The sequence below is a fragment of the Electrona antarctica genome, assembly GCF_951216825.1.
Source record: "Electrona antarctica genome assembly, chromosome: 16".
Lineage (NCBI taxonomy): Eukaryota > Metazoa > Chordata > Actinopteri > Myctophiformes > Myctophidae > Electrona > Electrona antarctica.
In genome coordinates this window covers 21,317,779-21,344,811 of record NC_136797.1, presented here as the reverse complement: position 1 = coordinate 21,344,811, position 27,033 = coordinate 21,317,779, and the positions used below count along the sequence as shown (strand labels likewise).

General features: G+C 44.0%; 1 protein-coding gene across 2 annotated transcripts in view; it reads right to left on the bottom strand.

Moving 5' to 3' along the window:
* olfm1b (olfactomedin 1b) overlaps positions 1–26,768 on the bottom strand; it is a 49,604-nt gene extending 22,836 nt beyond the window's left edge. Inside the window, exons 1-2 of one of the 2 annotated variants that reach the window (XM_079523831.1) lie at positions 26,604–26,768; positions 1,319–1,468 (exon numbers count right to left, since the gene is read on the bottom strand). In XM_079523831.1, the coding sequence (XP_079379957.1) occupies positions 1,319–1,468; positions 26,604–26,669 (216 nt within the window). In that variant the 5' untranslated portion in view covers positions 26,670–26,768. Of the gene's footprint in view, positions 1–1,318; positions 1,469–6,256; positions 6,842–26,603 lie in introns of those variants that run through there. The other variant, XM_079523830.1, reaches the window with a different exon arrangement.
* Between the last annotated feature and the right edge of the window lie 265 nt (positions 26,769–27,033).

Sequence of the window (27,033 nt, the reverse complement as noted above, 5' to 3'; positions counted from 1 at the left end):
TCCTGGCTGCTTGTGTGATGACGGGGCAACAAGCCAGCTCATCTACTCTAGCTTGTTTTGAGATTATCCCTTTATATTATAAATACAAAAAAAAATAGCAAAAAAGAAAAGAAAAAGAGGACAGATTCTAGATTTATTTAGATGATCTAGGGCTTGTAATGCGGCAGCTATTACCTACTTTTTTTGATTAATTGAATAATCTTGAACCACATTTTTTTAATATAACGTTTCATAAACATAATTGAATGACCCAATTCAACTTTGTATAACTTGAGTAGTCAGATACAGTAGGTGGGCTGTGTCACTGTCAGAGATGTTTATTGTAAGTATCAACCAATTGATGTGGTCAAGTGTCCTGAGTTGGATCAATGGAACTAATGTAGTGTACTTTAAGTTCTTATTGGTATCACTATACGAAAACACATGTTTCAATGCTATCAAGGAAAATTTTGAATTCTGTTAAAACATTATATTACGATTAAACTCTTAGGGCTCCATTTTCGTCACCGCTAAACCCCTTATCCCTAAACTACTTTGCCTTTTTTTACTATTTTGAAAAACATTTTTGAATAGTTCAACTAGCCAATCTACATTGACACGTTGTGACACTACATTGAAGCCCACTTGCAATACCCACCGGTGAGAGCCATTGATCTCTAGAATGATTTTTTAAAATAGCAGTGTATTCCGTCTAGCAGCCCTGGTGTATTGTGCTGGATTGCATCATCGCGTGCGTTGGCTGGCACTGTATGAGAGAGAACGCAGGCAGGCAGGCAGGCTTCCCATGACGCAAGCTGGTTCCCAGGGAGCTCATTAGAACTTGACTCCTATTCTTCTCTTATGGGCATAGAGATTGAGAGGATACAAACATGGACGCGCGTGCATGCGTGCGTGTGTGTGACACACGCGTTCTTGCTGCCTGGGCCAAGAACGACGACTTTGAAAGGGTTAGCTATTATAATCATTGCCGTCGTCGGGCGGAAACCTTGTATGCCGTCTCCATATTTCAACGTTTTTAGGTTTTTCCTGTAAAAGACAAGTGTCATTCAAATGTAGCGAGAATTGCCAATCTACAAGCTTAACCATTGTGACATGTTCTGAGCTTGTATCTCTGCATTTTGTCCATAAATGTAAGTCAAAATTGTTTAAGTCTGTGTGTTTTATAATGTTTAACCAACTGGCCCGGGCCAATTGCAGTGGCCAGTTAACAAGAGCGTGTCTGTTCCAATGGATCCAGTATAGTTATTCTCAGGACAATAAGGTTTCCGTGCGACAGCGACAGTATACGGTGGAGCATATTATAAGTGTTGATAATTGCCTTCTCTAGCAGTTGTCTCAGTTGCTTGGTGCGGGCGTCCCGTGAGCACATGGACTGCTGGGGGGCCACCACGGTGCACACACACCTCCCCTCACTATCCTGGGCTGAACTGTACACCTGCCACGATTCCTCTGGGTTCGCCGGCAGCACCTGCAGACACAAACACAAACACACACACACACACACGCACAGGTAGAAATCAGAAGGTGTTTGATATAATGTTCATCTGAAGAGGTGAGCAGGATCAGTAAGCGATGGAAAAAGAAAAATCATGATGGGATTAAAAAATCACACCCGTGTGAAGTAAGTGGTGCAACTCCGTGTGGGGGTCCCCGGTGTGGGGGGGGGGGGGGAGTTCCAGACCCACAGGAACGCACCCAGGGTGCCGGCCCGATTCCGGCGAGCCGCCCCGCGCCCGAAATGGTTGAGAAATGACAGAGTTACCGTGTGCCGGTCCCTCTACTGTACTGTACTGTACTGTACTGTACTGTACTGTACTGTACTGTACTGTACTGTACTGTACTGTACTGTACTGTACTGTACTGTACTGTACTGTACTGTACTGGCACACCCGAAATCATCATATATACAGTTAATATGTGCGTGTGTGTTTGTGTGTGTGTTAGGTTGCGCACAGGTGGCGAAAAACAACCATGCTGTTTTCGTGCTCATACGCAGCCAGGCAGGCACCCACCCACCCAGCCAGCCACCACCCACCCACCCACATAACTAAAAAAATACCAAATAATGGCACTACGCCGCAAAATCAAGGATCCATTTTTTTGGGTTGTTTGTTAACCACTTGAATCCTAGTGTCTCTACTCTGGGGGCGAACGTCCACGGAAATAGCATTGCATAGTAGTGGCGTGTTCTGAGCTTGTAGATCGGCTATTCGTTTTCGCAAAGGGATATTTGGTGTGTAGAGGGAAATAATTAGATGACCAAGCAGGGGAGACTGGTTAACAAAGCATATACTGTAGGGTTTACAAGGTTAAATTGACATTATGGGTTTTGCTGCATAAGATTCAGCATTGATCATTGAAACCCCTAACCAGGACTCCCACATGTTTCAGCACAGTAGTGCCTGTCCACTGATGTTACATATATGGCCGTGGTTTTCAAAGTGGAGTGGTTTAGAGTAGACTCAAGGGTCCCCACTTAAACGACTTTGTTCAATTTAACTATAATTCGGTTCACTTAGAAATTATTGTATGAACAAAACATTCAAGTGACTATTCTAACAATATGTTTCATTATCCACACTATGCAGCATCTATTCCTCATGTAATGGAATTTAGATCATAATGCCTCAAGCATATAAAGATATCAGGGTCCCTAGTAGCACAGAATGATTAGAATTGGGGACCATAGGTCCCCCATTTCTAAATCATTCTGTGCTACACTGACTTGCATTAGCCGGTCGATTTGGGGGTCTGGGACATAAAAAAAATAAAGTTTGAAAACCTTTCAGGTAATTAAGGGCAGGCAGCTGGTTCTCAATGAGGGTTCCACAGGGCAAACTGAGGAACAGTTTAATTTCACTATTATTTCCCTGGCTAGAAGTTCAGCCCAATAAGAGAATGTGTACGCTCAGAGATTTCACTCTCTGCACTGTTATCTCCTCACCTACAGTACAGACAGAATGATGTACTAAAATATCTAACAAAAGCATCTTCTCTTATGGGGGTCCCTGGCAAAACATCTTTCCAAATGGGGACGACGACGCAGCCTTGTATCAATTTGGGGGTCCATGACGTGACAATGTTTGAGATCCACTAAGCTATAAGGAACCAATTAAAGCCCTCAGTATGCCAGTACTATCTGGGATGCCACACACGCATGCACGCATGCACGCACACAGCACCACTTGTTACGGAATGCGTGTTAAATGCTAACGCACGACTACACACCTTGCCATCTGGACACGACAGAGCACCAGGCTCCACCCCATTTGACGCCATCCAATCGGTGGATGCCAGCCAAAGAGGAGCGGGAGCCAATTAAACTAACCGGTCCATGCTTTACTACCATTACTACTACTACTATTAGGACCATTGCTCACATTCGGTTCATTCACCACTTCCAACCGGCCGTCCCTAGTTTGGGGAATTATAGGCACACGGTGAGCTTGAAGATCTGCTATTCTATGCAGTGGCGAGGTTCCCAGTTCGATCCCGTGCTCCCCAGAATGAGTGTCCAAGTACGCTTGAGCAAGACTCTGAACCCCTAATTGCTCCCTATGCAGGTTGGTGCCTTTGCATGGTGTCCTCCGCCATCGGTGTATGACTGTGTGTATGAATGGGTGAATGTGATGCACAATCTATGTAAAGCGCCTTGGATAAAGGCGCTATAGAAATGCACCATTTTACCATTCACCACTTGAACCCTACTTGACCAGGGTCCCCCATGCAGGGCTCTGTTCTTAGCCCTCTTCTTTTTTCCCTCTACACCAAATGTCTTTGGTGAAAACAGCCAATCTACAAGCTCACAACGCATGGCGGTGCATGTAACGTGTTGTGAGCTTGTATAGGTCTGCTATTTTGCGCTGGATGTTTGCTCCAGAATATGGGACCTTATAGGATTCATGTGGTTAAAATGTTTCGATGCTAAGTAACAATAGAAAGCGGAGAGGCATGAGATTAGACAATGGGAGATTTCCGAAGTTAAAACCCCAGCTTGATGAGCTATATTTAGGCTTTTTTTTTTATATTGAAGGAAGTGAAATATGCAAATGGTTGACTTTGAACAATCAAGATATCCACCACGGCGATGCTGAGCTGAATACTAATGCTGCAAGTCTGAGGTTCTGCATCAGCCGGGATAATTAATGAACTGACAGACTTGCTGATTGACTGAATGACAAGCAGTGACTCTGCAAAGAAGGGGAAAAAAATCCAAAATGAGTAATTACAGACGCTGCCAAGACGCCACACAGTTTTCTACCTCCTGAGGATGACACTTGGACACTAGAGAGACCTCTGTGGCACCTGCATGCCCTCTTATACTGACATTCCTCTACTCCTGGAAGCCAAAAGCCAATCTCCCATTATCACAATGTCCAAACAAGGAGTAATATGAACACGCGCACGCACGCACACACACACACACACACACACACACACACACACACACACACACACACACACACACACACACACACACACACACACACACACACACACACACACACACACACACACAGAGATAATCCCTTGAGTACATATTGGTTGGTTGTAACATTTGTCACTGTTTAGCACCATGCGAGTAGTGAGTAGTGAGTAGTGAGTAGTGAGCAGTGAGTAGTGAGTAGTGAGCAGTGAGTGCTGATCCATTGAACAATTTAATTTTTCTCGAGCAAGATAGAAACGGTTTAGTCTACCGCCGACATTTCTTTTTTCCCCTTTTGTCCTTTGTACATACATAGTGCAACGCAAGGCATTGTGGGCTTATAGATTTTGCTCATTTCAGAGATTTGGTGTTGAGGGGGGGAAAAGGAGAGGGGCCTAGTACAGAGCACTGGGGGACTCCCATATTCAACTATAAGTATATATGGGTTTAAGTGGTCAAGTAAGAGCTTAATGTCGAAAAGCTTGACTCCACCATCACACAGCAGCCTGCCTACGGCATGTTAAATTATCTTCCACAGAGAGGGTGCAGCAAACAAAGAGTCTGGCACCGACTGCACTCTCCCTATATTTTTCACCTTGGACGTTTCTTTTTTATCAATGACAGAGCGAGAACCTATCATCATCGCCTCTTCAGCGCGCGCCCTTTTTTCCCCACTACATCTCTCTCTCTCTCTCTCTCTCTCTCTCTCTCTCTCTCTCTGTGTGTGTGTCACGCCCCTTCATACACACAAAAAGAAGATGTATCCTCCTGCGCACAGTCACACACATGCACTTTTCTCTGCTGTATTCATGAATAAAACAGAGAAAAGAGCAGCAGAGGAAAAAGTGGGAGTATACATTTATATTTGTATGAATGTTTTTTTATCTATGAGGCCTTTGTTTGAGAGAGAGAGAGAGAGAGAGAGAGAGAGAGAGAGAGAGAGAGAGAGAGAGAGAGAGAGAGAGAGAGAGAGATTGCGAATGCTGTTGAATTCGTCCTGCATGGAATAGATGGATGGATGGGGGGGGGGGTAACATGAAACCCCGGGGAGACCAGCAATTAGCACGCCGCCGGTAGCCCGGTACACATCTAACGTCCAGTAAACGGAGCAGATTGGACCAATAATTGGGAGACAATGAGGCACTGGGTCTCAACATGGGGTCCAGGGACCCCCAGGGGTCCTTGAGGGGGGTTTACAACGGGAAGGGGGGGGGGGGGCTATCATGCTACATGATTGATAGTTAGGAGGAGGAACCAGATGGACCCTTACAGATTTGTAGCCTATCTCTGAGTGTGCATGCAAATAGAACCAAATGGACCCGTAATATCACTGATGCTTTTACAGTGTATCAGAGATGGAATAAATACATCATCTCATCATCTCATATCAAACCAAATGCACCGTTGTGCAGGTCTGTAACTCTGAGAGTGCACGTAGGAATAGTCCATGGAACCAAATGGACCTTTATACGGGCCATTTGGTTCCATATTGATATTGTACATTCTCAGTTCTCAGAGTAGAATTACTTGAATTTTACTTGATAAATATGCTTTATCGATTGGGATCTCATCTCAGACAGATACAAATCAAATCAAATGGGGGGTCGAGGGAGTGGGGGGTTGGGGTCCTTGCAAAAATATATAGTCAATCACTGCAGTTAAGGCACCCAAGAAGAGCACACAGCTTTAACTCAAGTCAGATGTGCTCCTATTGATTCTGATCAAATCAAGTTCTGGTCGATTTTTAAATGGCAATTAAACCCATGAAACTACATTAGCCCAGAGCGGGGGGGGGGGGGGGGGGGGGGGGGGGTGCTGGATGTAACTTACTCCGGTGCTCCGGTCGGGGTACCCTCCCTGTGCCACCGACAGCTTGGTGGCATTGAGCCCCACCAGCGAGGGCAGCGTCTGCGACATCCAGTTGGTGATCATCGCCATGGTGCTGAGCACGACGCCTATCTTCAGCAAAGGCACCGACATCGTTACGCGCTGGGCTGGCTTGTATGTTTACTGTATATTCCCTTCCTTCCTTCTCCTCCTCCGTCCTGATGCACTCCTCCTATCCCGTCTTCATTCCACACATTCCGGCGCGGAGAAGAAGCGAGCAGGGACGATGTTGAGGAGGCCGTTGTTGTTTCTGATGTTGCCGAAAAACCCCACAAAAGACGCGCTCTTCTTATCCTGCTGTTTCATCATCATCATCGCCACCACCGAGTCCGGTTCGGTGTCGGATCTTTCCTTGGACATCTCTAGGTCGGATGGATGGATGGAGGGAGTCGCGGTAGGTAGATAGATAGATTATAGCCTATAACCCCGATGACCGTCCAAGTCCGTCGGTCAAAAAAACAATTACGCACGGTCGCTTAAAACCCGATGAAAGACAATGATAAAAAACCCCGATCAGACTGCAGGCGAATTGTGTCTCTCTCAGTGGTTCTCCTGTCCTCTCTCTCTCTCTCTCTCTCTCTCTATCTCTCCTGTTCCTCGCTTTGCTCCGCGTTGTTCTGATCTGATCCTCCCTCTCGCACGCACGCACGCACACTGGTGGCTATATGTGCTCCTCTCCACTCTCACAGTGCGCGCTTCTCTCCTCCTCTCTCTCTCTCTCTCTCTCTCTCGCTCTCTCTCTCTCTCTCGCCTTCACGCGCTTTATACGAGATTGGAGAACAAGTGACTGAATCTCAACAACCACCACCACAGCGAAATGGATGAGGAGAGGGACCGAGGAAGAGGGGGAGGATCCATCCAAGGATCTATAAATGCTTGATTTATTCCAGGGGGTATAGGCTAGTAGACGCGAGCCACGCGACGTACGCGTTGTGGGGGCTTGGAGTCAGATCAGCTATTGTTTAATATTGCAATAATTATTTATTTATTTTTTACCAGGGAGCGCGACGCCGTCATACGGACGCCGGTCTAAATATAGATCCATGATGATGATGATAATGTCGGGGGCTCGTAGCCAAAAGCGCAATGATGTCAGGCCGACAGCCCGGGGCACCAGGCTGTGTGTGCCCTGCCACTTGGCCAGCCTGTCCGGTCAGGTCCGGTCCTGCCCTGTCGGGGCTTCGTTTCAAATCATGGGGATGATAAATAATACACTTGGAACTTGGTCCGTTGAATTCGTAATTCGTTCATTGATGATGATGACAATGCACTCTCTCTCCAAGGGGAAGTATATATAGGCCAACAACACAATAAAGAGTGCAGAGGTCGTGTGTGTGTAGTGTGTGTGTGTGTGTGTGTGTGTGTGTGTGGGTGGGTGGGTGGGTGGGTGTGTGTGTGTGTGTGTGTGTGTGTGTGTGTGTGTGTGTGTGTGTGCGTGCGCGCGTGTGCGTGTGTGAGAGGTTAATTATTTCACATACAGATTCCTATCCCCATGCAGTCTCAGATGACAACATTGTCATTGCAGACAAAAGCTATCGAGTGAATCCATGTGAAATGTTGCTGCCTGTGAGTGACTGTGAGTCCATCCATAGCACAGCACAGCACAGCACAGCACAGCAGCACGTCTGATCTGAGCAGATTCGTGTGACTCGGGCGCCACCATGTAGCTGTTTTGGGTACTGCAGGAAATCAAATGCTGTTTTTATTTATTTTTATTTAGTTGGGGGGGGGGGGGGGGGGGGGGATTTAAAGATTTGTAAGACCTTTTGAATTTACTTAAAAAGAAGTGATACTATAAAAACTATATACTATATAAAAAAAAGACCCCCATTTTAAGAGATATGCCTGCAGGGAGGGACACCATGCACAAGAGAAGATCTTTTTTACGGCTCTAGCACAGATTCTCAACCTGTTCAATTTCAAGGACCCCCGTTTGACATGCATTAGTCTACGGACCCCCATTTAATGGCATTTCTATCTCTGGGACCCCAATTTATATTGTAAAAATCAATGTTGAGTTACAGACCCATAAGGGTCCATTTGGATCCTAACTATCATTTAGCTGGGGACTCCCTGGAACTCCCTCAAGGACCCCTGGGGGTCCCTGGACCCCACTTTGAGAACCACAACACTAAAGGACAGTTCATCTGTCCTCTAGTGTTGTGCCGCACATAGCCGGAATCAATTCTTCAATTTAGTTTAATTTTTAATTTTAATTTCTGAACAATCTGTTCAGCTCCAGAAGAGTGACACGGTGACCATCATATTAAGCAGTAAGCACAAAGGCACACACATGCACGCGCACGCACGCACGCACGCACACACGCACACACGCACGCACGCACGCACGCACACACACATCAATCCCTTAATGTGCAAAATAAACACTTCTTTCTGTGATGGGTAACACTTTAAACTACTGAATAAATAATTGTGTCTTCATCTTTCTATTCTACTTTTGTCTCTTGGGGGTCTTTTCTTCTCAGCTGGCGGACTGGCACACTACTTCTGTAGGATACTAAATTATTTAATTAGCCTACTAATATGCAGCTTCAATGTGTGCATGGGTTATTTAATATCGTGGTGCTTTTCAAATACTGATGGCTCTATTTTCAGTAGTAGCTACAGTCGCAGTCCCGCCCTCTTTCATGACGACGCCAGGCCCAAGAAATAATTCCCAATGCATTTTTCCCATAGACATTTAAAAAAGTATTCATTTAAAGACCTTTTAAGCGTCGTACAAAGCCAACTCAAGTTGTGACAAATCATGACAACAAACACAATATTTTGGACCAAACAAATAATTACAAAGAAGAAAAACAACAAAATTCTAATTCTAATTATTTGTTCAGCCCAAAAAATTGTGTTTGTTGTCATGATTTGAGTACCACAGACGAAAAACAGTCTAAGTCCAAATTTCAGAATGACCCCTCCACGAAAAGGCTTCGTTGTCCTGAACCCTTATCTATCATTTATATATTATGGATCAATAGTGTGGACTTAGACTGTTATTCGTCTGTGGTACTTTGTCACAACTCGAATTGGCTTTGTACGACACTTAAAAGGTCTTTAAATAAATACTTTTTGTATTTGTAAATGTCTATGGGAAAAATGCATTGGGAATTATTTCCTGGGCCTGGCGTCGTCATGAAAGGGGCGGAACTGCGACGCTCTATAACGCTAATGATTTCATGATAATATTTGACAGGGTTTGGGTGGGTAGAAAACAGCGTTGATTTCATTGTACTATATGACAATTTGTCGACTACCTTTTTTCACTAACTAAAACTAAGCTATGATGACTAAAACTAAGACTAAATATAGTGACAATTTGAAAAACTAGACTAAAATGTTAGGGAGGGACTATAGTGGACAAGAGATCCAGTATAAGTCATTTTACGCTTTGTTGCATGCTGAAAATAGCCGATCTACAAGCTCACAACACGTCGCAGTGCGACACTTTGTGAGCTTGTAGATCAGCTATTTTCAGCAAGTGAAATCAGTCATTACGACAGCATCAAGGCCCACGAAAATACATCAACTGTAGATTTTAGTCGACTAAAATCTTATGATATTTAGTCGACTAAAACTAGACTAAAACTAAAACATTCCAGGTGACTAAAATGTGACTAAATCAACACCTGTTCAAAGCTACTGGACAATCCAGTACCTTGCAGTGATGTCTATACTTAGGTAATGCTCCAACCTATGGGCTAAACTGCGGTACTGCATGCAACAACGATACACCCATAGGTCTCCAGAATAACAAAATAATCTAATAATTTTTTTCCTCCACAAGAATTGAGATCACGATTCTCTCTGCACGATTCTCATTTTTTCCATGGAAATACTTGTCTTTAGTCTGTATAGTTGCTGAACTCAACATTACTACATTGAAAATGTGGCACCCCATGGAGCCCAATTTCAGTGGCTTCAGTTCAAACAGACAACATCAAAGTGCTTGACTTAAACCCTCTCTTATAAAGTCTCTCTCTTGTAGCAAAAACATGAGAGCAACTAAAATTAATTGGACAGCCAAGTCAGCCATAGTGCTGCACGATTCTTGTTCAAATTCAGAAATGAGATCGCATAGGTGTCTGAATCTAGATTTCGATCTTTTTTTCCCTTTTTTCGAATGATTGTGCAGCAATTGTTTATAGTATCATTTCCATGTGTTTCTTTACAACCTCTTTCAACCTGGCAACCCACTATTTGGGGGATTCAATACTAAAGGAAATTTGCTGAATCTACAAGCTCACACAACATGACACGTTGTGAGCTTGCGGATCGGCTATTATTCACGTGGCACTGTCAAACGCCCAAGTATATACAGTAAAATAGGGGCTTAAGTTGTTAATGCACTTTCCTGGTAAGGTGAAATACATGGTGTGCACTCTACTTCTATATTAAGTATTTTCTACACCTCTCTCTCTCTCCTCTCTCTCTCTCTCTCTCCTCTCTCTCTCTCTCTCTCTAGGTGCTGCCACACTATGGTGCTGCCACACTATGGAAAGAGCTGCGCGCAGCTTAAATTCTGAGTTTTTAGACAGCTGGTGGATGGAAAAGAAGCTCCACCTCCGCAGACTTTTTGCGCGACGGCCAGATTCCCGGAAACGCTCTCCTCCGCGCAAAAAGTCCGTGGAGGTGGAGCTTCTTTTCCATCCACCAGCTGTCTAAAAACTCGGAATTTAAGCTGCGCAGAGCTTAAGAAGTGCGTGGCTGTCGACCGTTTTGCGCTTAGGTGTGGAAAGGGCTTCTCTCTCTCTCTCTCTCTCTCTCTCCACATCCCGCAGCAACTGTCTCTGCCTCCTCCTCCTCCTCCTCCTCCCTCACCTCTCCTCTCCTCTCGGCTCTCTGCAACCTTCCAGCCCTGTGTGTGGACCGGAGATTGGAGAAGCATACAGTATTGATAGCTGTGTAGAGAGAGAGTGGGATTCAGCTGCTGTCCGCCGTGCCAGGCTGAGATTTCATATCAAGTATATTCAGCCCTGTCCAATGCGGTTCAGCTCAGTATATACACGCTACAGTATATACCAGCCTATTAGGCTACAGGCATACGCAGTCAATTCCACAGTGTTAATTCAATTCTGTTTTCCGGCGTACAAATTGAACCCATTTGGGGTTACACACACACACACGCTTCAGAGTTGAGTTAACAGTATGCGTTTTACTGTGTAATACTAATTCACCCTTTGTCAAGTCCTGCCCATGGTTGTGCCCCTCTTCGCACCCATTGGTTGCTGTTCTGTGGTTGGACAAAAATCCTCTCTCTCTCCATCCACTACCATTGAAAAAACAGGTTTTTCAGTTGCTTCATATTGATATTCTGTGCATTCAATTCTTATTTTAAACTTGGTGTCAGTAAATAGGAACATCACAGGTGCAGCATGGTGACTGGGCATATCATGTTTGTTTTTAGTTAAATTCAATATAAACTAGGCGGAACCAGGGCGGAACAGGGCAGAAGAGCCTGCTGGTTAGTCAGTCAGGGACCAATCAAAAAGCTGACAAAGGGTGAAATGGAATTTAGCAGACGCTCTTACAGTAATCCAGAGCGATTTACAGTAAGCAAGAACAAAAACACGGTAATACATCATATACATAAAAATAGTCATCATGAATCTGTCCTCTGTCCCATGTCCTCCGTTACACGATGCTCAGCCAATCATGGTGCAGAATGACACACCTTCCAGCCAATCACAGCGAGCAATATCTGACAATACGTCCACACATTTCGTCCTCTAATTTTGAGGACACATTATGAGGATGCAATCAATTATTAGTTAGATCGGTGGATTTCAACCAGTGGTCCGAGGACCACCAGTGGTCCCCAGCTAGTTTTGGTTAGTCCATTTGGTTTCATTTTACGAGTCTCTAAACATCTGCATTACTGAATTTACAAGAAGTCTACACAATTAGAGAATGGAGAAGAATTGTTATTTTGATTAATGTTTGCCTGACATCACTCCTATGGTACCACATGGACAAAATCCTATCCAACGACAACACAATATTCTTTAGTTTTGGGTCTGAGAGGCTGAAGCTCATCAAATGGTGGTCCGTGGCTCAAATGCTGTTCCTCATTTTGCATGGGGACCCCATGGAACCCCCTGAAGGACCTCTAGGGGTCCCCATGACCCCACTTTCTGAACCACAGCCTAATCCATGAAGTTCAAAAAGTAGGGAGGAAACAATCCATTGATTAAACGGTTGACTTGACAATTACTGTAATCACATAAACTTATAGTAATCAATCAGATTAGCGATGCACTGCAGTGTCGTGAAAACATTTCTAATATTATGTGACATATGGGCAATTTCACCAGAATGTGCTTGTGGTTATAAGTTATATTTCACATTAACATCAACTTCAGGAATAACTTGTGATGAGCATCAACCATCATTTCACCCTATTTCACTTTAGTATTATGATTCAACTTATTCATACAAATTAATCAAGTAATCATAGAGGATAATCATCAGATTAATTGATTATGAATGATGCTCATCGGCTTATTTCCGTAACAAAGACTAATCTTGTCCAGTTTAAACCTGGCACGAAGCCCTATTTCACTGGATTTAATTACTTCAGTTCTAATTACTCAATCTGGCATTGTCACAGTGGGATTAATGGTGGTGTTTTCAAGAGTGCAAATCCCATCCCAACGTTTACTACAGGCATTCTGAAACAAAAGGGTTGTATAACGTACAAATATTGCAACAGATAGTGATTCAGGCCTCTACATACATACTGTAGGCAAACTAGGCATATGCGCACGCATGCACGCACGCACGCACGCACGCACCGCACCGCACACACACACCACACACAGACACGCATCAGTTATTGTGCTACATAAACTAAAAGCTCATCCCAGAAGCCTCTCCGTAGTGCAAACCACTGCAAACCTCTGGGAGATAAACTTTAATGGAGCATTAGTTGGTAACATCAGGACACGGAGAGATATGGCACGCTACGGTGAGCAATGCAGCCATAATACATAATGAAGCAATTAAAACATGGAGCACGGAGGGAAGTAACGAGTCAACGCGGCAAACACTCTGGGACAAAGTCAGCAGAGAAATAGGCACAGACAGACAGACAGACAGACAGACAGACAGACAGACAGACAGACAGACAGACAGACAGACAGACAGACAGTGTGCGTGGGCATGCACGCCTTGGGTGGCATCAATTTTTGTCAACACTTCATACCATCCTGACATTTCACCGGGGTATACGATATATTAAAACAAGAAATATTACATAGTCATTACGTTGTGCATCTTTCCTGCTCTCCAGTTAGCTCATAACATTAGCCGCGCTCCGCTGCGGTGTGTGTGCATATATGGGTGTTGGGTGAAATCAGTGCGGTGCGTGTGTCATAGCTTAGGAGGCAGGCAATCATGACCAGGTCGCTAGTCGCTACTGCGATTTGGCTGGCGGCGTTTCTGGCGGCGTTTCAGAGTATGGGGTCAGACTCCCATTGGCTTAGGCGGCATGCATGGGGTGGGACTCCCATTGATGAGTAGCTCGCTCCATTGATGACTAGGTCGCTTACATTTCATGAGCTGTCATTAGTCAGGTTTCACCTGACAAAAAGGGAACTCTGTGCTGCTCCGGTAATAGAAGTCATTGTAGCAGGTATGACATCGTCTAGCCTATAGTGCTGTGTGTCTAATATGCAATTAACCTACTTAGACAAGTACTTGCTAGCTAGGTTTAAATTAGCTACTGTTATGACCAATAGACTAATGAATAGATAGGACAGGACCCTGGTCCTATCTGTGTCCCATGCATACGGAAATCTCTGTATCTGTCTGTGTGCCTGTGTCTGAAGAGTGCAAACTGACTGTGAAAAGTGGTCTGGTTAAGTAATCAAATGGCAGGTGTGGGGTTGCCATGGCCTTCCGTACTTTCACGAAAATAGGGTGATAGTAGAAGATCTACATACAAGCTCACAACATGTTATGAGCTTGTATATTGTCCATATTTAAACAACTAAAGTGTCCCTTATACCTTTCCACATTCATTGTATTACGTTTCAAAAAAACGAAACCACCAAATCCTTATGTGCGTGCATGTGCAGAGATGGATGAAAAGAGAGAGATATAGAGAACAATAAAAGGATAAGCTAAGAACAATTAGGCCTACATCTTCAATTGGACTGTGGTGTAAAGCCATATCTACAAAATGGTACACATCGCAGTCTCTTACACAATATAGGCCTATAGAAAATATTAGCATCAGGACATATAGCCCAGCCTACTAGTGCTGCATGGTTATAATTTCTGCTGAAAATGGATTATTTCTCACAGGAAAATGAGTTTCTAATATCCTTAATGCCCGTTGTGCTGATTGAAGCCATTACCTTTGGTCAAATGGCATGTAGTGGCCTCTGTGACTTCACTGTGAGCCTGATGAATGGAGAGATGGCTTGTACAATGTTCCGCTGATTACACCTCGTGAAATGGTGCAGAGAGGGGGGCAAGGTGCAGCAGACGACCAAATACATTAATTCATTATTAAAAAAAGAATAGCTACATTATTTATGTTCATTATTCTGAATTGTAATGAAGCCCTCTGCTTGTTTCAGGCTCGGCTCCAGGATGAAATTACTTAGGGGGGGGGGGGGGGGGGGGGGCAGTTGAAAATGATGAGGGGGCACACACCATTTATAGTAAAACAATATGTACATAAAACTTAAACTGAGTTTCTTCTCTGCGACCGTGGAGTCCGTTCTCCTCTATGGCTGTGAATACTGGACACTAACACAATTAAGCCCTACAGAAATCCCCGGACGGGTCCTGCTACACCAGAATGTTACGCGTGGTACTGAACATCAACCAGGACGAGCACACCGCCAACAAGCGTCTGTACGGGGCATTACCAAGTGTATCAGAGAACATAGCAGTAAGGAGGATGAGACTATAGCTAGGCCACTGCCACCGACACCAAGAACTCCCGGCCTAAACGCTTGTACTGTGGGAACCAACACACGTGCATCGATCGAGAGGACGTCCCACACCCACACCTATGTGGACGTACTAAAGAAAGATGCTGTTGCAGAAAGCACAAATGAGCTGGCCAGATGTGTGGAGAACCGAGATGACTGGAGACACCGATGGAGGGCTCGTCTGAGGACGACGTAGAGAGAGAGGGGGCAGAATTTGCAACCGAGGGTGCCAGGCCACCTCTGGCCACACCCATGGTAGGGTAAGTGATATTCTTTGGTTAAAACAAAATGTTTATTTTGTTAAAAGGTTAACGCACTATTTTCAGATAGTAATCATTGCTATTAGGTGTTTGTTCAGCCACAGGAGTCTCCCTGTCTCTCCAGAACTTTAATAAACAGAAAATACATAACATTTTCAGGTACCAAATGTGACAAAATGTCAGACACATCAGGATAGAGTACCCATTAAAGATGTCAGCCGATCAAGATAGAGTACCCATTTATCAGCTCATTTTTTATAATGTTCCAGTTCCAATTCTGTCCGCTCATTTATTTGTGTCATCACTTCCAATTTCACCTGTTTAATCTGTATGCTGTTTGAGGTCTCTATATCCTGATTGGATAAAATTGGTATCCCAATGCATTTTCGGTTTAATAAAGAGCTGGAGCCTGGAGAGACATACTGAACAAACACTCTGTAGTAGCAATGAGTACCGTCAGAACATAGAGTTTTGTAACACTCATTTTAATCAAATAAAGCTACGTTATAACAGTGTGCATTTATTTTCTGGTTTGCATTATTATTTGTCAATTGTAGGCTATTTGGCCACTCAGATTTTGGAAGTCAATCATAGCACAGTGATAATTGTGTCCCGATTTGTGTACATTTTGGACAAAATATGTAGGAGTAGTATAGCAAAAGATCACACCCATGTGAAGTAAGTGGTGCAACTCTGTGCGGGGGTCCCCGGGGAGGGGGGGGGGACAGGAACGCACCCAGGGTGCCGGCCCGATTCCGGCGAGCCGCCCCGTGTCCGAAACGGTTGAGAAATGACAGAGTTACCGTGTGGGGGTCCCTCTACTGTACCCTCTACTGTACTGTACTGGCACACCTGAAATCACCATATATACAGTTAATATGTGCGTGTGTGTTTGTGTGTGTGTTAGGTTGCGCACAGGTGGTGAAAAACAACCATGCTGTTTTCGTGCCCATATACCCAGCCAGCTACCCAGCCAGCCAGCTACCCACACACACACATACTCACTTAAGGAAGTGGTTTGCACCACTTAAAAAGAGGTTCTTCCTTGGCCTAGTGTGTGCAAAGTTTCAGGCCGATCAATTGTATAAACAAGATGGCCTTCTTCCTAATCCTAAAGGCACCAAGCTATTAATTACTCATTGCTTAGTTTCAGCTAAGTGACATGCTCCACAGCATGATCCCACCGTAGCTTCGCATTGCAATAATCACGAGCATATCCCTTTGGGTCATGCTGATCACTATCCATCCCTGTTTTCATTGGGACTATAGACTCCCTCCACATAACATCATCTAATCTCTCGCACAGTTACTCCATTCAAACCTCATTCACATTCCCTGCATATACCTAACCTCCTCCCATTCAGGCTGCAAGGCTGTTCCTTGAATGAAGTGCGGCCTACTGGCTGCACTCCATTGGCTGCCCATCAAATCTAGAATTGATTTTAAATGTATTTTAACAACCTATAAGGCATTACATGGTCTAGCCCCGCTTTATATCTCTGGCTTGGAGTCAAAGATCCAGGGGCGTTACTATAGCGCTACGCAGACAACGCAACTGCGTTGGGGCCCTGAGGCCCTGAGGCAATCCATGCCGTCGGGGAAAATGGAATTATAAATACATAGAGAGATGCAATGACAGTTGAGTTGAACAAAGTTTGGCCTAGCCTGGTGGTGGCTGCTGCTATAGCACACACCTATAGAGCGTCGCAGTCCCGCCTCCTACCCCTGTCCGCGGCGTAACCGTCTTTAAATAAATACTTTAAGAAATGTCTATGGGAAAAATGCATTGGGTTTCATTTCCTGGTCCAGGGTAGGAGGCGGGACTGCGACGCTCTATAGAGCGACGCCCCCTCGAGAGACCCGGAAAATAAATCCCCGTTCATTTTCCTCATAGACTTTTCAGAAATGTATTTAAAGACGTTTACGTTAACTCTTGTCGTGACATATCATGACATAAACACAATGAATTAGAAAGTAGAAAAAAACGGCAGGTTACAACACTTTTTTTGTTGTTTTTCTTGTTTGTAATTATTTGTTTGGTCCAAAATATTGTGTTTGTTGTCATGATTTGTCACTCGAGTTGGCTTCGTACGACGCTTAAAAGGTCTTTTTGAAATGTCTATGGGAAAAATGCATTGGGATTCATTTCCTGGGCCTGGCGCATAGAGTATATAAAATGATAGAGACTGAACTGGCGTGAAGCTCCGCCCACAGCTATTCATGTCAGTGGAAGTTGCTCAGTGGCGTTTTGAAGCACCCGGAAGACTGCCGGAAGTACCGTCTCAGAACGTCTACTTCCGCATTTGACCACCAAATTTTGGTGGTCAAATGCGGAAGTGCAACCGAGCGCTCAATGTTAAAGCCCAGCTGCACGGGGTTTCCCGGTCATGAATCCACGGGTCCGCCTGTAGTCCCTCCTCCTACCACTAGGGCCCAGAGCTTCAACGTTGAATAGCCTCACTGGCCCCTTGGCGATGCTCTATAGGCACACACGTGTCGAGGCCAACTGACGTCTAGTTACGCGGCTGGCGAGATCTCTCAGGTATCCTCTTTTTTTTTCAAATTATATTTATTTGTTTTTTCAACATATAATTATAATAATCTCAGGTATACTCTGACAAGGGCCTTCTGCAGAGTCCTGAGACCAACCTCGTAACCAAGGGGGACCGGGCCTTTGCAGTGGTTGCGCCCACACTGTGGAATGCCCGTACCCTTGTCGATCAAAAATGCTTATCTGACCATTTTGCTCTTTTTTTGCGTTTTACTTTTATTTCTCGTTGTCATTGCTCCTGTGTGCCTGTTTTAACTTGATTGTTTTATTATGTTGGTCACTGTACGGCACTTTGTAACGTTGTTTTGAAAGGTGCTTTATAAATAAAATGTACTTACTTACTAATTACTATATATTGTTTTAGAGTGGTTAAATAAAGACCTAATTCTGAATACATAAGAGTACTTTGTGTAATGTCACCAATGTGCCGTTATCATGTAATTCATAGTATTTCTTTCTTTATTTTTAATAATTTTTATCCCACGATTTTGTAACCCATTTTTTACACCCCTGTGTCAATTATCTAATGTGATCTTGGCTCTACACACCCTCCGCCAACCTAGTCCCCATATATGGAGGACATGGGGAGAGCAACGGACTTGAACTCATGCTTCCTTCATGCCTGAGTGTCCAAGTTGCTCCTTTACACCTGACAGGGGGAGTTTCCCTGGTTGGACGTAGTGCGTGGAAGGAACACGTTATTCCAACCAGTTCCTTTCCCCTCCATCAGGCGCTCCGGCTGGCCAGGGGGAGGCAGTTTAGAGACCAGGATTACTGCATGTTTTTTGTGAGGGTACCTACCCTAGGGGACACGGGGAGAACATGCAAACTCCACACAGAAAGGCCCTTTCGCCAACCCCGCCTCGGGTATGGGCACTGATGACGCAGAGGAGGAAACACGCCGCCAGCACCCACAGCGTCCCGAGCTGGAATCGAACCCAGGACCTTCTAGCTGTGAGGAGACAGCACTACCAACTGTGCCACCGTTCCCCCCAATTCATAGTATTTCTGTGTGCTAGTGGGTTGATGTAGGATGTTGTCTCTGTGGGGTGGAAACCTCATTATGTCCAAAACTGTTACTTTCCAGGAAATTCAAATTCGAAAACAGCTAAAGTAGCAGATCGACAAGCTCAAGCGAAGCGACGCGTTTCGAGATGCTGCGTCTGCTACCTTTGATGCTTTCGTTTTGACGGCCGCAAAGTAGGGCATTAACCCATTTTGGGCGGGAACCCCTTTTGGTGTTTCAAGCATTCTGTTATACTTTAGCTATTGAAAAATAGCAGATCTACAAGCTCATAGCGCGCCACCGAGTGGCGCGCTATGAACTTGTAGGTCTGCTATTTTTGAAAAATCGTAAAAATGCGGCACAAATCTTTGAATATGTATATATTCTTTCAGAGCGAACTTTTTTTTTTTTTTACGTCAGGCCTAAATGGTTTAATTTGTGAAAAAAACACAAAAGTATTGAAATGAGAGGTTTCTGCGTGACGACGGTGATATATGCTTTGCTGTCGGGGCAGAAAATGTAGGTTGCCTGTTATCAGAGGGCTGCCACAGAGCTGCCATCTGGTTTCTCAGGGCCTCGTTAAGACCCAGGATCTCGTTAAGGTGTGGTAAAGATGTGGGGCCATAGGGGAGCTTCCAGGTATAAAGGAACAGCTGCTACTCTCACTGTGTGTTGTGCGTGCGTGCATGTGCGTGCACGTAGGCTACTTGTATCGCAATATTTGTGATCATTGGTGTAAGGTACATTTGCTTAAGTACTGCGCTTAAGTACAACGACAGGTCTGCTCCAGGTCTGCTCGTGAGGTGGCGTGAAAAAAGGCCGCACACAACATGTCACACACGTGCGACAATTTCGAGCCCACGTAAATATGCTTGTGTTGTCGCCCCTCGACTTCTCAGCGTGTACAGAAAAATAACGCAGGTCTCGTTGAAATTGAATTACTAGGCGCGTTAATCGCTGCCCATTTGAAAGGACCTTTAGGTTATTAAAACCCATTTTGGGTGGGAACCCCTTCTGATGTTTTAAACATTATGTTATCATTTAGCTATTGAAAAGTAGCTCATAGCGCGCCACTCGGTGGCGCGCTATGAGCTTGTAGATCTGCTATTTTTGAAAAATCGTAAAAATGTGGCGCAAATCTTTGAATATATATTCTTTCAAAGTGAATATTTTTAACTCAGGTCTAAATGGGTTAAGGATTCGGCTTGCGGTTAAGATCAGGCATTTTGAAATTGGGTTTAGGGGCTAGAGTTATATCTGACTTATTCTTACAATAGTTACGCACTGGGTTGGGCAGTACAACAGGTCACGCTGGGACGAGCTTGCTATTATGGGCTGTCCTGCTAAAATGTTCATGTCCTCAGAAGTTTGTGTGTGCGTGCGTCCGTGCGTGCGTGCGAGCGAGTGCCGACGGGGGCGTCTTGTCTGTGTGTCTGATTGAAGTATTGTGATTTGAAATAATAACGCAACTCAACTTTTAATTGACGTAACAAAGCTGGCTTCCCCGTGGCCCACTGTTTCCTGACAGCCATCCATTGTCTCATGTCCCAATTTGACGATGCCTTCATCTAAGTTCAGTAAACTTGAACTTAAACTGAACTTAAACTCTTCAAGCAAACTTGATCAGAGAAAGTGTGGAGGGAGCGTCATAACATTTAACTCATTGAGACCGGAGGCCGATGCTATACAAATGCCTTCAAAGTTTTTCACTTTCAAGATTTTTCAAGAATATTCAAACACTTTCAAGATTTATCAAAAAGATGTACAAGCTTGCAGCGCAAAGTGAGCTTGTATGTTGTCCATTTTTTAATAGCCAACGCAAGCATCTAACATGTCACCGATGCTTTCCCAGTTTTAATGGCTTCAAAGCATCAAAACTTCAGTCACATTGCATCATTCTGGATGTGTTGAGGTTCTCTCTCTCTCTCTCTCTCTCTCTCTCTCTCTCTCTCTCTCTCTCTCTCTCTCTCTCTCTTCCTCTCCCTGTCAACCTCTCTACATTTCTCAGTCTAGATATATTCAGGGTTAAAGTGAGGTCTCGCTGGCCCGGGCTGGCCTAGCAGTCCGGGCACCTAGGCTGCTAATCCAGCCTGACAGTGTGTCGCGGGTTCGACTCCCGATCCCGACGACCTTTGATGTGTGTCACTCCCCATCTCTCTCCCTCCATTTCCTGTCAACTGACTGTGTGCACTAACATCTAACAAAGGCAGAAAAAGCCCCAAAAATATCTTTGGGGAAAAATAGGTAAGGTCTCGTTGTTAGGCGGAAACCTGGTGGGGGAAAAAATGCATTCGATGCATTCGATGTAGTAATTATTTAGTCCCGCAAGCGCTGTTTAAATATTTATAAATACAGACTTATACTTTCAACCTGGCATCCCTATTTGGGGCACGTCATTATAGGCGAACATAAAACGTTTTTATGTATTTATTTATCTAATTTTTAAATCACTCTGTGGCTTTTTTCCGCTACTTCGTTCTCAGTGGCACTGTCATACGAAGTATAAAGTAGGACATTCGTTTAGGGAAGAAAAAAAACAATACATAAGAAGAAGATGAAACATGGAGATAGAAGATGTCTGCCCAGCACAGCGACGATAAGGCGCTTTGCTTGCCTGTGCCCTGCATGTACCAGCTATGTGGTACAATACTGTTGTAGGTTTTATTAGTATAGTCATAAAAATAGAGCAGTGTGTCTAGAGTTTCTGTCAGCCGTGGAGCGCATACTGTATGTGTGTGTGTGTGTGTGTGGGTATACAGGGAGAGAGCTGAGGGCGGAATTAGTGGCTGACCTTGTAAGCGCTGACACACGGCTCACATACAGAGAAAGAGATAGAATGTCACCGCCTGCCTGCATGGGCCTATGACCTACACCGGGACCCTAACGATGCAGATAAAAAGCTGAAAGACACACACACACACACACACACACACAGTCACGTGGCACTCTCCACAGCGCCTTCATATTTCAATGACACCAATAGTCAGTCAGTCATTTGTGTCGTGTTGTTGTTCACAACGAGCCAGCGTTCACACAATAGATGTGAAGTGGGCGATGTTGTTGTTGTTGTTGTTGCTCCGAGTTCATCATCGGCCTTCGGTTTCACCAGAGCCATAGAGTAAGACAGAGTTACGACAACTCCGTTCACTTCATCGGGCCAGCAATAGACATCTATTGGACTCAGGCAACAGCCCCACTTTAACCCATTCAGGCCTGACGTCGAAATTTAAAAAAAAAAGTTTTCTAAATCATGACAATTTTCGTAAAGATTTGAGGCACATTTTAACGATTTTTCAAAAATAGCAGACCTACAAGTTCATATGAGCTTGTAGATCTGCTATTTGTCAATAGCTAAATTATAACATAATGTATGTAACCACCAAAAGGGGTTCCCGCTCAAAATGGGTTAATGATCTTAAATCCCTGTATCTTTTATGTTTTTTTTTGTAATAGTACAACATAAACATTACAGAGGCTTAGTTGTCACTGTACAATACTTTAAAACAGTTATGTTGCACACATTCCTAAAATCGCTGATATTTGCGCCGCCCTCGTTGAAAACAATGTATTTCAAACTCCAGCTTGTCACTGTCAATCCAGGCTGCATGAACAGCGCTCGAGCGCTCCGTTTTCTGGCCCCTCAATGTCATAACTCTGTCTTACTCTACGGCTCTGAGTTTCACACATTGGGACCTGAGGCTGATTCTACAAATGCCCTCTAAATCCTAAAGCTATTGTTTCTATATCAGTGGTACTCAAACGTTTTCATGTCAAGGAACCCCAAGTTTATATGTATTTGGCTGCGGACCCCCATCTGTAAATGTCTTGTTCCAGGAACCCCCTCGTGAGATTTTTACACATTTTCATGACTTTTACCAAAACATAGCAGATCTACAAACTCATAGCGCAACATGAAATGACACACGATGAGCTTGTGTTGAATAGCCAGGTAAATCTAATATGACACAGATGCAGGGTTAATAAATCTTGTGTATTGAAATCGTTCTATCTAGGGACTATAGGGAGATGACATTATATTTTCAAGTCATAGTCTTGAATGTTTTGAGAACTTGATTCTGGCATCTAACACATCCAAATGATCAAAAGAAAAGGGAGTGCCACCGCTTTACCTTTCTCTCCTTAGTACATGTAATTTGTTGATGACATTATTGTGCTAATTTTGTATGCTATGTTTTGAATACATAATTTTTGCATGACTGCAGGCTACCACGTGCTGTCATGACAAAGTATTCAATCAATAATAATAAATCACACCCGTGTGAAGTGAGGGGCGCTCTTATACGCTCTTATACGTCATCATATACATCATCTCCTTCTCAACCAATGGCACATCTCCCAGACTCCCACCCAATCACGCTGTTATTTTGTGCAAAAGCGCATTATTGGCTATATTTCCCCTACCATAAGCCCTCGATGGGGGTTGTGTTTTAGTGCTAATTCGCTTATTTCCATCGAAATAAGTCGTAAAGTGTGGGATACTATTTACATTATGAAACGACAAAAAAAAGATTTTTGAGCGATGGAAATAAGCAAATTAGCACTAAAACCCAAATGCCCAATTCAATTCAATTCAATTCAATTCAATTCAATTCAATTCAATTCAATTCAATTCAATTCAATTCAATTCAATTCAATTCAATTCAATTCAGTGTTTCAAGGAGGTGATATTGACAGAATATTGAAATGAACTGCTGAAATGATAGTAATAAGATAACAATGCACTGATGACTATTCCAAAGTGATGGATATGAGGTGGACTTGTTACAGCATAAGCCTTTTGATGATTTGTTTGGCTGAGCACCGAATTGAGATGATTTGATTGGCTGAGCACCGAATTGAGATGATTTGATTGGCTGAGCAATGTACGTATTGAGGGTAAAAAATGAGGACAGCAAATCGAGGACGGAAAAGTGAGGACGCAAATTGTGATTGGCCGGAATGAGATGTATCCATGATGATGTATGATGAATGATAAGAGCGCCCCTCACTTCACATGGGTGTGATTATTTTGTATTCTTTCATTACGAGTTATATTTGAAGTGATATAGTTATTAGAGTTTCAATAGTTTGGTGGTTTGATTTGTCACAAAACATGGGGTGTGCAAGTTAATTTTTGAGGCCTATATGTCCAGCTTTTAGTGTTTGTGCTAACACAAACTTTGTCCTGTACAAACATTAAAGGTATATTCAGTGATTTCACTTAATTCAAATATCACTTATTTTTTCTTATTTTTTGGATAATCCTCCCTACTATAAAGTGTGCTGACCATATAAGGAGTTCCTCCCTGTCCCCAGTGAGCCCCTGGGGTCAAAAAACCCTAGTTTCGGTTTGGGCTTTGGGTGGCAAAGCCTTCATCCAATCAGGATGAGAGGGGCCTTCCTCCAATCATGATCGAGTGGGGCGGGCATTGGTGCACGTGCTGTTGGTCTGTTGTACTTCCCCCACTGTAGAGCGTGTGCATGTGCACATCTTGTTACCGGGTGGACCGGTTTTTTTTCCAAATCACCCAAATCACTGAATGCTCCTTTAAATGCCATTGACAATGAATGGACACTTTTTAGTGTTTTAGGGGCGCTCTTATCATTCATCATATACATGGATACATCTCATTCCGGCCAATCACAATTTGCATCCTCACTTTTCCGTCCTCAATTTTCTGTCCTCATTTTGAAGTGGTGCAAACCACTTCCTTAAGTGAGTATGTGTGTGGGTAGCTGGCTGGCTGGGTATGAGCACGAAAACAGCATGGTTGTTTTTCACCACCTGTGCGCAACCTAACACACACACAAACACGCACATATTAACTGTATATATGGTGATTTCAGGTGTGCCAGTACAGTACAGTACAGTACAGTACAGTACAGTACAGTACAGTACAGTACAGTACAGTACAGTACAGTACAGTACAGTACAGTACAGTAGTAGAGGGACCCCCACTAGGTATAGTCCAGTCGTTTTCTAACCCTTATCACATCAAGGCCCATTATTTATTCAACATTTGAGCCACGGACCACCATTTGATAACATTTAGCCTCTCAGACCCAAAACTAAAGAATATTTTGTTGTCGTTGGATAAGTTTTTGTCCACAATTCCATGCTGTTGGCAAACATTGATAAAAATAACAATTCCTTTACATTATCTAAATGTGTAGACTTCTTGGTAATGCAGATGTTTAAACAATAAATTAACTCTTGAGAGTGTAAAATGAAACCAAATGGACCCGTACGGGTCCATTTGGTTTCATTTTACACTCTCAAGAGTTAAAGATCTATAAGGGTCCATTTGGTTACCAACTCTCCATCCTATAGCTGCGCATGGACCACCTGGAACCTCCTCAAGGACCACTGGTGGTCCCCGGACCACTGGTTGAAAACCACTGAATTATAGGTAGGCCTACATGAGTCAAATGCTTCAGTGCATCAGCTTCGGATGCTGGCAAAATAAGTTGAATTCACCCACTCTCATGCTTGGAATGAGATAACGCACGCATGCAGGGGGTTTGTTTCTGAGAAGCTGCCAAAAAGCAACAAGGCATGAGAGGCACATTTTTTCACTTGATTCCAAGAAAACGAAATGATAAAACTGCTATATTTATTTGCCGCTTGCAATTGCGTTTGGCCTGCATGTGTTTATATAGAAGCAGGCAATCATTTCCAATAACTAAATAAAAACACAGTGATGCTGTTCTTTTTCTACAGCCAATAACATTGTGCTGACCTGGGTGGCTTATTTCATACTTTATTGCTTTATTGGACTGAATGCACTTGTCCTCTCGTGTTAAATCAAGTAACTTTGTGCTCATTGGAGCACGCAAAAACGAGAGAAAGAAAGAAAAAGACCAGCTGCACTGCAAATGTTAAAGCCTTTGATTTGATTGTGGGTGGACGTGGACGCTGCTTTGCTTTGATTCCGACCACCAAAGGGCATCATCAGTGCAGCCAGCATCCATCCAACCATTCAATAAGAGAATGACAGCTGTTTCCCCTCCGAGACGATACGAGTCATTTTAGAATGCATTACGATAGCGGGTGTTAACTAATAACAATCCTTATACAACTAGTGTAAACGTTTACAAATAATGCTAAAGAACATAATATAGTGTTTCGTTTTTTCTGTTCGTCTATAAGACCCAGTGAGTATAGGATACAGACTGCGTGAATAAGGGACAGTATAGTATAGCCTCTACTGATGTTTCCGCGCCCACAAGCACTTCGCATATCCCCGATTCCCCATCATGTAATCCCAGACGTTAATCTGTTTAACCGCCGGGTAGACAGAGGGGTAATTCGCCCGGGTTTTCCTTTCCAGGGAGCGAGGCGAGCGAGGTAGGTAGGTAGGTATCGGTTAATCTCATGTCGGATCTGAAGCAAGCCAATTAACTGCGGGGTTACTTACACATCGTATCACATTATACAGACGGGGTCGGGTCGCGGCCGGTGCATATGGGGATTGGGGGGAAAAATGGCGTGTATTCATTCATTTCAAAGCCTTACTTGGGTGAGTTCTGTGCCCATCAGGATGAGGAGAATGAGACCCGGGAGCTTGCTCGCAGGCTGCATCGCTTGCCTCCGGAGGATGCTGCTGGACCAGCGCGGTCTCTCACATGCAGATCCAGTCCCCTCTCTCTCTCCTCTTCTCTTCTCTTCTCTCTTCTTGTCCCCCCGCCTGCCTGGCTGCCTGGCTGCTGTCACACGCACAGCAGTCAGTCCTTCGCCTCTCTCTCGCGGGTGCGCCTTTCTTATTAAGCGCTGCCTAGCTGCTGCTAGAGAGCGCACTATAGTCACTCGGATTTCTCTCGCGGATGATCCCTCAGCAACCAAATAATAGATAACGAGAGATCAGCTTGACCGAGTCGTCGCCGTCGTCTCTGTGCATATTTATTTCTTCTCGTTATTTTCTGGTGCTCTCTCTCTCTCTCTCTCT